Raw genomic sequence first — 13,150 nt, forward strand, 5'->3', positions numbered from 1 at the left:
CAGTCATACATGCTATATACATAATAAATAAATAAATCTTTAAAAAAAAAAAAAAGCAAAAATTCCCAGGAAACATCAGTTTTGCCACTGTCGGGGTAGCTTTGGCACATTTGAACTTGACTGCGAATGATTTTGTGGGGGCAAGAGACCAAAAAAAATAAATCTAAGCCCTACTGGGCATAGGAGGCGAAGCCACAGGGTCAGGAGTTCAGGGCCATCCTCAGCTACTTAGTGAGTTCAAGGCTAGCCTGGGCTATATGAGACCCTGTAGGGAGGAGGAGGAAGGGGTGGGGAGTGTGGAGGGGAGAAGGAAGGAGAAGAAATAAAACTTTGACCTAGTCAGAGAGGGCTAGGCATGTAACAAAGAACTGGAACACCATGAGCAAGACCTCACAGAAACATTAGCGCGTCAGACACTTACTATAAAACAACCGAGTTTTGTTGAAAGAAAGAAGCTTAAAAATATCCGCAGGGGCCGGGGGTTGGTGGCGCACGCCTTTAATCCCAGCACTCGGGAGGCAGAGCCAGGCGGATCTCTGTGAGTTCGAGGCCAGCCTGGGCTACCAAGTGAGCTCCAGGAAAGGCGCAAAGCTACACAGAGAAACCCTGTCTCGAAAAACCAAAAAAAAAAAAAAAAAAAAAAAAAAATCCGCAGGGACAGGAAACTATATAAAAAAAAAAGACATACTAGATTTAAGAAGAACATTTGTAGAAAGCTTTACGGTTTAATCAGGGATCAAAACCACAAATACCTGCAGGGGCTAGACAGCAAACAGACATGAGTCAGTCAGGTGGCTGGGTGAGCAAATGGTCACCTGAGCCGTTTGCGGGGCAAGGACTGCTCAGCGCCGGCAGCCGCTGTGTGACCTGGGGGCCCAGTGTGCAGAACCTGGGCTGGCTCTAATGAATCTGGGTTTCTTTTTATGATAGTCCAATTCAGGTAACATCGCACTGACCATCATAGCCACTTTTCTCCTTTTTCCATTTTTATGAGGCTGTGTGGCCAGCATCTGTGTTTGTATGTGCACGTTTACATGCATGGTATGAGTGCACATGCACATACATGGGTGTGCACGCCCGTGGAGGCCAGAAGCTGAAGCTGGGAATCATCCTCTAGCTACTTTATTTATTGAGGCAGGCTCTCTCAATCAACCCCGGAGCTTGCCAGCATATATTCCTTTTATTATTCATGGGTAAATAACCCCACTGTGTATAAAGACACTCGCTCACCAATTATTATTTAGATTTAAAATTTTTTTATATTTCATTGTGTGTGTGTGTGTGTGTGTGTGTGTGTGTGTGTGTGTGTGTAATGAGGCAATCAGAACAATTTTTCAGGAGTCAGTGCTCTCTTTTCTACAACATGGATTCTAGGATTCGAACTCTTGTCTTCAGACCTGCCTACAAGTACATTTACTAAGCCGTCTTGCTGATACGTGGAATTTTTAATATATCTTATTTTTAAATTATACCCATATTAACTGTGGTATAGCACTTGCCTAGCAATGCAATGCCTAGCACTAAACAAAAATTAATTCCCTGGGGCCCAGGCACATATCTGATGGTCAGGCACAGAGGGCCAAAAGTATGAGACTTCTGATTTATGGCGTATTTTTCAACCCAGCCCTCAGAATGGTTCTCTGACATAATTGCTCTACTTTTTTTTGTTTGTTTTGTTTTTTGAGACAGGGTTTCTCTGTTCTGGAACTCAGTCTGTAGACCTGGCTGGCCTCGAACTCACAGAGGTTCACCTGCCTCTGTCTTGAGTGCTGGGATTAAAGGGGTACATTACCACAACCTGGGTGTTTGATTTTTTTTGTGTGTGTGTGTGTTTTTTGTTGTTGTTTGTTTCTTTTAAATAATTTCTTTATTATTATTTTATGTACATTGGTGTTCTGCCTGCATGTATGTCTGTGTGAGGGGGTCAGATCTTGGGGTTACAGACAGCTGTGAGCTGCCACATGGGTGCTGGGAATTGAACCTGGGTCCTCTGGAAGAGCAGTCAGTGCTTTTTTTTTTGTTGTTTGTTTGTTTGTTTGTTTTGTTTTTCCGAGACAGGGTTTCTCTGTGTAGTTTTGCGCCTTTCCTGGAACTCACTCTGTAGCCCAGGCTGGCCTGAACTCACAGAAATCCACCTGCCTCTGCCTCCCAAGTGCTGGGATTAAAGGCGTGCGCACCACCGCCTGGCGCAGTCAGTGCTCCTAACTGCTGAGCCGTCTCTCCAGCCCCTGATTTTTGTTTTTGAGACAGGGTCTCACTATATAGTCCTGGAGAACCTGGGACTCCTTACATAAACCAGGCTGACCTTGAGCTCACAGAGATCTGCCTGCTTCTGCCTCCCAAGCGCTGGGATTAAAGGAGTGCACCACCATGCCCGACCATTGTTATTTTCGTTTTTCACACCAGGACCGAGTGTGTAAAATGATACGCCTGGGGGAAAGCCCACAAATGTCTCACTCTCATTTCCTCACTAGCTCTCTCCACCAACCTCCCCCGCCCCCGCAACGCCCCCGAACTTCAGGGGAGATGCTTGGTAACACCATCAATGAAGTTCCTGGCTGCAACCTGGGAAGTACTTCCTTGACTCAGTTTCCCCATCTGTGAAATGACTGGGTGTTGGACTGGTTCCTCTCCAGGCACTAGCTTGCCCACATTAGGTCATCTCTTTTCCCAGCATCCACCTGGGCAAGCATTCGCTCTGGTCCAGCCGGGTTTAGCCGCAGCTGCACACCCACCTGTCCCTATCCTGGTTGACGGCGGTAGATTCTGCCACCCAGCTCTGTCCTGGGATCGGGGGCGACAGCCTCTCGAAAAGTCTTTCTGGGCTGGACTAGTCCAGTTTACCTGCTGCTCCCGGTCAGGACCCTGCGCTCCCACCCGGAGCCGTTTCAGATTAATTTGTGGTTCTCCGACATACCCCCGGGAGGTCTATCCGTGACTGGGGCAACTTATCTCCGAGGGAAGGGAAGCCTTGCGGCAATGCCTATTGCCACCGGGCTCGGGCACCTACAACTAGGACCCTAGTTAAAGCATGGTTGAGGCAGACGTCTTAGCTCGCACATTTCAACGAGGCAGCTAGCTAGCTGGCCAGAGCCCGGCGCCTCAACTCTTTCCAAGATCACGAGTCCGGAACCGCCGCCTCCAACTCTGAGAAGTCAAGCGCCCGACCAGAAACTTGCGCGATCGCGCCCGCGGCCACCCCCAGCCAGGCCAGGGGCACCCACGGCCTCCCAGTCTGCCATCCCCAGGGTGTGTGTCTTGGTGGGGGGGGAGGGGTCCCCACCGCACCTGCGGCCTCCGAGTCGGGGAGTCGGCGCGCGGGCCAGTCCCGCGTGCTGGGAGGTCGGGGTCACCCCCTGATCGTTTCCCTCCTCCCCCAACTCCCCCGGGTGAGGTCCCCGAGGCTCCCCCGGGGAGGGCGGCGGCGCCCGGAGGCCGCACTCCTGCCGGCCGCGCCGCTCCCCCTCGCTCTGTGTGCAGCTGCCGCCCGGCGCTTGCGCACTGGGCCCCGGGCGCGCGGCGGCACCAGGCTTTGTGTGTGCGCGTATGTGTGTGAGTGTGTGTCTGTGCGCGAGTGAGAGAGCGGGCGAGTGTGGCGAGCAGGACCCGGCGGGCGCGCTCCCCCAGCCTCTCTCTCTCTCTCTCCTCTCTCTCTCCCTCCCCGCCAGAACCATGTCGGGCAGGTCGGTTCGAGCCGAGACCAGGAGCCGGGCCAAAGATGATATCAAGAGGGTCATGGCGGCTATCGAGAAAGTGCGCAAATGGTAAGCCGAGGCGCCGGCTCGCTCGCTCGCTCGCCCCGGCTCGCGGCACCGCGTCGCGGCCGGCGGCAAGCCGGGACCCCAGCGGCCAGCAGCCGCGGGGCGCAGCGACCCCCGGGCCCGGAGTTGGCGAGGACGCGCGGCCCGGGTCACCTGCGCCCCGCGGGGGCTGCGTCCGCTGCCCAGGTGTGCTTGGCGCGGGGTCGCCCACCTGGCGCGGCGGCGGCGGTGGCGGCGGCGGCGGTGGTGGCAGCGGCGGCGAAGGCGACGGCGGCTGCCACCCGGAGCTCGGAGCTCGGGAGAGGGGGGTTCGCAGCCGGCCCCAGAAGCCATTTCGTTTTTTTGTGCAAGTCACATGAAAGCGGCTTCCCGCGCGCCGGGGCCGTGATGCCGGCGGCGGCGGCGGCGGCGGGCAGAGCGCGAGCTCCATTGTGCAGCGCGGAGCGGGCCGCGGTCTCCTCCCGGGGCGACGCGGCGCCGGTGTCCAACCCCCCCTCCCTCTTTGCAACACACACACCCCACGCCCCGACCCGTCCGCAGCTCCCCGCCTCCCCAGGCCTCGGCGCCCTCGAGTCTGCGGAGTTTGCAGAGCGCGAGCCGTTTAAATTTAGCGCTTTGGGCAGCCTGGAGCGAGGGCTCCGGGCGAGGAAGGAAGATGGGGGCGAGCGCTGGGAAGGCGGCGGCGGCGGCGCGGCCGGGAAGCGGGGCGCCCATGGCTCCCACCCGCTCCGCGCGGTACCCGGAGCTGGGGGTGGGGGACACGCGATGTTGGCTGCCAGAAGCCAAGTCCTGGGCCGTGTCTGCCTTCTCCCAGCCGGAGCTGGTGTTTGTTTTGCGGAGAGAAGCGAGCGACCGTTGTTTTTGTTCTCTGCAACCGGGGGAGGAGGAGGGGACCGCGAGATTCGGTGTGGGCCGTGCGTGTTTTTCAAGCTCAAATTAGATCGTGCCCGGCGTGGCCTCGTTGTCATTAGTAGGATGGGACATGTTCACGGGGCCTCGTCGGGATCTGACTCCGAGGCGGCCCCAGAGGCCAGGCCTGAGGCGCCAGTAGTCCACCACCGGGTTGGGTCAGACTTGTTGAAAACTCCCTGCTCCCCGATTTCAACTTTATTATGGTGGTTTTTTTTTTTTTTTCTCACGGCTGCATCGGGGTCCGAGAGGGAGACGAGCAGCCGCGAGGGTGTCCCCAAGTGTCAGCGGCGGCGGGCTGGTCCTGTCCTTTATAGGAACTGGCCAGGCCCCATTGCAGGCTGTTTCTTTTGGGGGTGTCGTTTCATGAGTAACGTCTCGGTGGTTGTCTTTTTTTTTTTTTTTTTTTTTTAAGCACTACTCGGGGGCTTGTCTCAGGTCTGGTGGTGTCACAAGTTAGCTGTCCTTTCAGAGTGAAACCCAACAACAACAACAAAAAAAAAGGCAAGGAGAAAAATCAATAAAGTCCACGTGCTCCCGGGCCTCCTATGGAAAGGGCTGCCTGCGGATGGCCGGATGCCCGCCGTGGGCTGGGTTTGGCTCCAATGGGACAAAGAATTTTCACAACCGTGAGAAGGGGAGGCTTTCCAAAGTTGAGATCCAAGTCCTGGGTGCCGGGGAGCTCCCCTGCTGAGCAAGGCGCCCAGTGCCCAACTGGAGCCATTTAAAAATGGCAGAAACAGCTGCGGGCCAAAACGCAGAGGAAAACACACACGGTACCCTCTCTCCTGTGGGACTCTCCAGGGAAGGCTGGGGTGCGCCCCCCCTCCCCTGCCTCAGTCCCCCGTGCAAAGAAAGAACCGATGTGAGGGCGTGAGTCCCTTCTGTCTGTCACCCGCCTGGAGGGTAGAAAGGGCCTGGTGTAAGCTGCCTTTCTGGTCCTGGAGCTGTGACAGCTGCGGCTGAGTCTGCCAGCTGCTCCGCAGGGCGGGCAGATGGAGGGATGGGGCTTTCCACCCTGCGGGCCCCCGAGCAGCAGGCCTGGAGGCTTCCATCCTGGCCGGTTCACAGCCTGTCAAGCCTGGGATCGGAGTGGGGGATGTGGCCGCCTTCTTCCCTGTGTTTTTGGGGGAAATCAGCACATCGCGACCTCCAAAGACCTCTCCTGGTTAAGTTTCCACTTCAGTACCTTGCTGTGACCTTGAGCAGAAGAAGAAACTCACTTCTCTCACCCTGGCAACCCCGGGCATTCGGTGCCCCCTGACCTTCTCGAACTGTTGAGGACTGACTGACCAGTCAGGAGGAGTCACCGGAGTACACAGGAATCCTTGTAAATGTCCTTATGTGAGGTGGACTTTGTAGAAATTTTGGTTTTGCTTCACTCCCCGTTTTTAAACAGAAATGGAGGGGCCTTCCTTGAGGTGCAGAATCTGGTCTTTCCCTGTCTCTAGAACAGTCTTGCAATCCACCCTGAAGGCTTCGGGGCTGTTTATTAACTGTGGCCACCAACCATGCATTTCACCACTGGCTGAGACGTGGGGTTGCCAGAATTAGCAAATGAAAATACACAGCACCCAACTAAATTTGAATTTCAGATAAATAGCGAAATGATTTTTAAAAATAAACCTTTCTCCTGGGTATGGTGGTAGTGGTGGTGCATGCCTATAATCTCAGCACTTGTGAGGCAGAGGCAGGAGAATCAGGAGTTCAAGGCCAGCCTCAGCTACCTAGTGAATTCAAGGCTAGCCTGGGCTACATTCAATCTTCTCTCTAAAAAAAATAAAATAAAATAAATGCAATTTTCTGCTGAGATTAATGCTTTAGCGGTAGAATTTGAACTTAATATGCACAAGGCTCTGGGTTTTGTCTTCCGGCTGTACACACACACACACACACACACACACACACACACACACACACACACTCTCACACCTTTGTGTTAAGTATATTCCATGAAATACACATACCGACACATATCAAAAGTTATCCATTTATCTGAAAAATTCAAAATCAGTGAGTCATTCTGTATGTTATCCAGAGGAGAGCTGAGGTGCCTGGCATTCTAGTCAGTCCGAAAGCCTAGGGTGGTATTTCTCCTCATACCCTCTTGGCCTGCCTTTCCCTTCCTTTGCCCTGCAGAAGAAGCCTGTGTGAGCTGAGGCCTCCCTAGCCACAGTTGGAAGCTATTTCTCATCTCCTTTCTGCCTGGTGTCCCAGCAGAGCAGGTTGGTGGGGTGTGAGGTGGCCAGAAGATGGCTGTAGGAGAACAAAATGGTTGGTCCCTTTTTGGGAAACTGGGCCAGACTTAGGAGGCCCCGAATATGAGTGGAAAAGACGAAGCGGGGTCAGAGCTATGTAGTAGTAGACGTTGGACCAGAGCCTTTCTGCTCTTGGTTCAAGCGGCCCCTTAGCAACGTGCCATAAAGACCGTGGCCAGTTTGGTGGAGGCTTTCCACCCATCCCTGAGAGAGGCCATCTGAGGGACACGCCGACCCTCCTGGTTAGGATGCGGACAAGTCCCCCAAGGTGACAAAGACTGGCCCTGTAGTGAATGTCCAAAGATGGATTTAGAGCTCTTTGGAGTCGGCAGGGACGCCTGGAGCACACTGGACCTGGATCCAGGAGAACCCTGGAAATTCCCCTTGGCCTTGAGAATCTGAAAATGGACTATTGTCGTTTATATAAGAGCCTGAGCTGGGGAAAAACTTTGGAGCTCTGTTCCCACTTCTGGGGCTTCCTTGCATCCTTTTGTCTCAGGAGCACGATTCTGGTAGACTGGAGGGAAGCCGGTTCCGGGGCCATGCAGGCAAGAGGACTCGGGCTCTGTGCAGAGTTAGTTTCGTGGCTAGGTTGAGCGGCAGCCTGGTGGTCCGTGTGGATGCCTCCAGGTGCTGAGAGGTTGGGGCCGGGAGGGAGCCAGTGTGTGTCATCTGGAGCAAGCTGCGGCTTCCAGGGCCATGTGGGCCCCAGATCATGTTTTGAGAGTGGCCAAGAATCTGGTTTTTATGGCTCCCTCTTTCTTTCGTTCTTTCTTCTACTTTGGCAACGGAGTCAGCTTTTGAAAAGTCCTAGGAAGGTCCAATAAGACGGGCCTGTGGGTCATTTGTTTCCCGCCCTGGCTGTAAGGTAACGGGAACTGTCCTGTTCCCTCCTCCTGGGAGCAGCCAGCTGTGCGTCCCCCCATTGATGGACATGGGGCGCTTACAGGAGACCTCACCTGCTCCCCTGAGCCAGTCAGCGCTTCTGTGAGACCTCTGTCCCGCTTCCCAGGAGGCCAAGGGCTAAGTCCCAGGTCAGAGGTCAAAGGTCAATCCCAAGGTCAGCGTCTACTTCTTTTGGTTTGTTGTTGTTGTTATTGCCCGTCTCTCCCCACTCCCCCACCCCAGATGGGGTTTCTCTGTGTAGTCCTGGCTGTCCTGGAACTTGCCTCCAGAGTGCTGGGTTTTTGGTTGTTGTTTTTTTTTAAATTCTTTTATATTTTATTTATTTCTCTCTGTGCTCGCACATAAGGGAGAGGAGAGCACTCACAGATGCTATGATGCGCCTCTTGCGGAGGTCAGAGGACAACTTGTGGGCGTAGGTGATCTCCTCCCACCACGTCGGTTCTGAGATCTAACTCAGGTCATCAGGCACCTTTCCCTGTGACCTACCGAGCCAGCTCACCAGCCCCTGTTATTATTATTATTATTATTATTATTATTCTCACCATGTAGCTTAGAGCCGCCTGGGACCTAGAGTTAGCAATCATCTTGCCTCTGCCTCCCAAGTGCCGGGATTTTAAGGTTGCTAAGACTGTACACCATCATGCCCGGCTCCCAAGGTCAAGTTCACAACTCCTGCCTCTGTCCCAAAGCCCCCTCACTTTCCACCCCTAGCAATAGTCTATGAACTGTTTTCTCTCTGGGGTGACCTCGGTACTCCCGTGAAGAGGTCCTCAGCTCCGGAAGAAGGACCCAGTGCGCAGCTGGTGGCCTATAATGCACTGCTAACTTCAGACGTTCACCCTGGTTCCTGTCATCTTGGGAGGTCCAGAACTCTGGCGTACTTTCCAACCTGAACTATGGCCTTTGTGTTACAAGTTAATTATTTTTTAAAAAAAAATTAAATTAACACTCTCCAACTTTGAATTGGTTGATTTACTAAGACTCAGACCAAGAAAGCTCGTCAAGGGCTTGTGAGTACTGATAGGGTGTGACTTTGGCCTTCTGATTCTAGAAACTTCTGTCCCCAGGTGGTCTCTAGAATGGACTTTTCCTGCCCATGGGCAGCAGAATAGCGGAAGGTGGACTCTGGCATCAAAACCTATATTCACTTTTATTTTACCATGTTTTGTCTGTGCGACCATGACCATGGTAAAAGTTCCCGGAACGCTTGTTTCCTCATCCGTAAGATGGGTTCCTACCTTTTGGTAATCTCAGAGAAAGGAGAGAGAGGACAGGGGTCCTAGAGCTTGGCCTCTAGTACACACACAGTGGCCATCAGGCTTGTATCTCTACTTGTCAGTGAGGTTGTTCCTGGGAAGGGCTCTATCTCTCCAGGTCCCTCCCTAGTACTCCTAAGAGTTAAGGATGGGTCTGTGGCTCGTGTGCTCTGCCTCCAGGAGGCAGGAGAGAGGTGGAAGGAGACCTCTGTCTTCACTTCGTGCTTCCCCTGCCAAAAGGAGCATGGGCGGGGCCTGACAGATGCCCTGGAAAGTCCGGTGCCGGTGCTGCCGAGGGTTTGGATTCTCACTGTGGGGTTATGAGTTCACCTCCTCAAGTCTCACTTCCTTGATCTGTTGAGTGGGAAGGTGACACCGTGTAAACATCAGGGTAGGTGGGTGTGGTGCTTAGCACACGTTGGGAGCAACCCGAAATGGTCTCCTCGAACGGTGACAGCCGGGCCACAGCCGGCAGGAACTTGGAGACCTGGCGGGCCAGAGTTTGTGGATGGAGGTGTAGGGTTTGGTTAGTACCCCTCCCCGACAGCTCCCCAGAGCCTCAGTAGTGGACGCGTGTGTCCCAGTAGCCTGTGAGGGGAAGACCATAGGTAAGGTCTGGGTGGAGAAGCCAAGGTCCTCACATTGCCTTGGGTAGCAGACGGGACTGTTGTCATTGAGACTACAGCCGCACCTCTTCCTCTGATCTCTCGTCTCACCGTGGGTCCCTCGAATCAGCTGGGTTCCTTTCTGCACCCGATGAAACTTCAGGCTGCCTCCCTGAGATGGCCAAGCTGGACCCCAGACCGTTGGGGTTTAAACTCCACCTCTGCCTCTGGTGACTCTCCCCAAGTTGTGCCTCCCCCCCCCCCCCCAGGCACAGGGCCTCTGAATATTAAGAGGTGACACTGTCTAACAGTAATAGTCTGGCAGATGGCAGTGGCTTGGAGAGGGCGTCATTATTATCCCTGATGAAGCCAGTCATTCCTTCCCCTTCTTGCGGCCTGTAATTTTCTCATCTGTATCCCCGTCCCTCTCAGCGGGGCACTTGGGTTCTGTCCTGTGGGGATTTAGAACCCAGGTGATCAGGGGTCCACGTGGAGCCTCAGCTGAAAGGATCCATCCCCACAAGGCCAGGCTCACCTCTCTATGCCCACCCCACCCCTCCTCTATGCTCCTGTGCTGTTGTGAAGGGAAGCGGTCAGAAGGCCAGGGCTGATGGGTTCCAGGAGGGTAGGCCGGATGAGGCTTACACAAAGCCGAGGGCATTCCCCTGGGCCCCAGCCATCAAGGACAGAGCTGGGAGGCCAAGCCATATCTGTGTGATCAAAGCTTGCTGTCTTGGCCCCTGGGCGACACAGACATCTCTTTGTGGCTGTGACCTCTGCCACCCTCCACCCATAAGCAGTCCCGTCCAAAGCCCCCCGGTTATGGGCTCTTCCTCGTTTCCCGCAGGGAGAAGAAATGGGTGACTGTTGGCGACACCTCCCTACGGATCTACAAGTGGGTCCCTGTGACGGAGCCGAAAGTGGATGACGTAAGTACACAGGGTTATCATGTCTTCATCCCCTACCCAGGGTGGCCTCTACAGTGCAGGGAAGAGAGGCTGTCGGGTTCTGTCCATGGCCTGGGGACCTGAAACCAAACTACTTGGAAGGCACAGAGCCCAGCCTAGGCCTAGAAAGCCCACTGGGCCTGGGTCATCAGCCCCCTACAGTCCTACCCTTAGAACCTGGCCCTCAGTGACAGGGGGATTGTCCCTAGAAAGTTGTCCTCTGTATTAAGAGCCCCACAGTCGGTCAGTGGAGACACTTTTATACAGGGCTCACTCCCCCTAGAGCCCTGGGCACTATGTGTAGGAACAGGCGGTGTGGTACCCAGGTATACCAAGCCTCCGCCTTCACTGTGGCCCCGTTCCTGAACACCCATCCATCTGGCAGACCCTGCGCTCATGCCTCATACCAAGGTTAAGCGAGACAGATGGACGGTGCTGATGGTGGTGACCATGCTGTGTCCTGGAAAAGGATGCTCACACGCAACCAACCCACTTCCCGCCTAAAGGCCTTTGTACTACTGGTCTTTTCCATGCCTGCCCCTGCCCAGGTTACCCATGCTTGGTACCCTCCTCTGAGAAGACAAGAGCTTGGCCCCAGCTGCTTCTGAGAGCAACATGGCCATGGTTGATAAGTTTTGTTATGGGGCGGCAGCTTCCTCGGTAGACGGAGGCTAAGCTTCCCTTCCAAGAGGACTTGCCTCTCTGACCCATCTTCAATAAATAACCTGCTCCTTGAGCTCTCGGGGAGAGGGGGAGGTGGGGGGGTGGCGCACAGGAACGGACAGACGGACACAGATGGACACACACACACACACACACACACACACACACACACACACACCATTAATACCAGGCTGGGAACTTAGGTAACTGGCAACCCTTCTCATTTTGACCAGGGTTTCTTCTGAAACCACCAAGACCCCTCTTACCATAAGGGACCAAGGCTTGGCCCGGTCCACTTGTAACTGGACAAAGAGCAGGGTGTCCCTAGTCCTCAGAGGCAGTTCCTGGCTCCGGCCCCTGCCTGGGCCTTGCACATCATTAGGTGATGTAGAAATGCTGGCAGTGTCTGAGGAGACGTGGTCCCTGCTCTCAAGGAATTTCTGATCTCGTTGGGGGAAGATAATTATAGACTAGCACGCAGCAGACACCAGGGAGGTGCCAAGTGGAGTATGATCAAGGGGAGCGTGTCATATGTGGGAAGGGATGGGACAGCTCCTGGCTGGGCAAAGTGCACTGGCTATTGATGGAGTCAGACAAGCCCTGGCTAACCTGTGAGGCTGGATGCGTCACCTCACCATGGGGCCTCCTGCCCTCTTCCCTGTGTAGGGGAGCCATGCCTCACACCTAGCTTGTGGTTTCTTTCTTTCTTTCTTTCTTTCTTTCTTTCTTTCTTTCTTTCTTTTTTTTTTTTTTTTTATGAGACAGGGTTTCTCTGTGTAGCTTTGCACCTTTCCTGGATCTTGCTCTGTAGCCCAGGCTAGCCTCGAACTCACAGAGATCCGCCTGCCTCTGCCTCCCGAGTGCTGGGATTAAAGGCGTGTGCCACCACCGCCCGGCCCTAGCTTGTGGTTTCTGTACCCAGAGTGCACTGTGTTGCCTGGAGAATCCCTGGCCTAGCCCAGGGTTCCTTTCCCCTCTGAGCCGTGACAGCCGGCTGCTGCCTAACCAACCCCTCTTTCTCTGGGGCTGAGCATCTGGGTAAGATGCAGATTCCTGGGCCCTACCCCAGACAGCTACGTTAGAATCTCCAGACAGCCAGGAATCTGCATGGGGTGGGGTGGGGTCAGCTTTATGGTTTTAGAAAATACTCAATTAGGAGCTGGGCAGTGGTGGCGCACATCTTTAATCCCGGCACTTGGAAGGCAGAGGCAGAGGGATCTCTGAGTTCGAGGCCAGCCTGGGCTACAGCGAGAGTTCCAGGACAGCCAGGGTTAAACAGAGAACTCCTGTCTCAAAAAATAAAAACAGGAAAAGAAAAGAAAATCCTCAATTAGGACACAGTTATACCATCTTCTTTTTTTTTAATAAACAATATTTTTGAAGTTTTCGTTCTTTCTGATAAGCAGAACAGTTGTCAAAATTCAGATGTTACTTTCTGTTTGTTTTGTTGTGTGTGTGTGTGTGTGTGTGTGTGTGTGTGTGTGTGGTCGTGCATGCGTGTACCGTGGCATGTGAGTGGAAGCGAGGAGACAATCTGTGGGGCTCCGTTCTCTCTGCCATGTGGGTTCCAGGGATGCAGCTTAGGGCTTCGGGCTTGACAGCCAGTGCCTTTACTGCTGAGCCCTCTCACGGGCTCCTGTTCCAGAATTCTAGCCGAGGAGTTTGCATGACTATGGCCCCGCTAACTCTGGAGTGCGCGCTCATCGTTTCGTTTTGTTTTATGTTTTTTGAGGCAGGGTCTTGCTATACAGCCCAGGCTGGTCTCGAATTCGCTCTCCCCTGTCTCAGTCATGCTAAGATTGCAGGCCGAAGCGCATTCCTTTGAAAGGGTGAATTCTGCTTTGA

At 54.1% G+C, this 13,150-nt stretch overlaps 1 protein-coding gene across 2 annotated transcripts in view; it reads left to right on the plus strand.

Annotated features, from left to right (window-relative positions):
* Positions 1–3,146: 3,146 nt before the first annotated feature.
* Positions 3,147–13,150, plus strand: part of Bcl7a (BAF chromatin remodeling complex subunit BCL7A) — a 36,697-nt gene continuing 26,693 nt past the window's right edge. The window contains exons 1-3 of one of the 2 annotated variants that reach the window (XM_076561044.1): positions 3,147–3,249; positions 3,669–3,764; positions 10,543–10,624. In XM_076561044.1, the coding sequence (XP_076417159.1) occupies positions 3,673–3,764; positions 10,543–10,624 (174 nt within the window). In that variant the 5' untranslated portion in view covers positions 3,147–3,249; positions 3,669–3,672. Of the gene's footprint in view, positions 3,250–3,512; positions 3,765–10,542; positions 10,625–13,150 lie in introns of those variants that run through there. The other variant, XM_042267677.2, reaches the window with a different exon arrangement.

Source organism: Peromyscus maniculatus, chromosome 23 (assembly GCF_049852395.1).
Source record: "Peromyscus maniculatus bairdii isolate BWxNUB_F1_BW_parent chromosome 23, HU_Pman_BW_mat_3.1, whole genome shotgun sequence".
In the NCBI taxonomy this organism is placed as follows: Eukaryota; Metazoa; Chordata; class Mammalia; order Rodentia; family Cricetidae; genus Peromyscus; species Peromyscus maniculatus.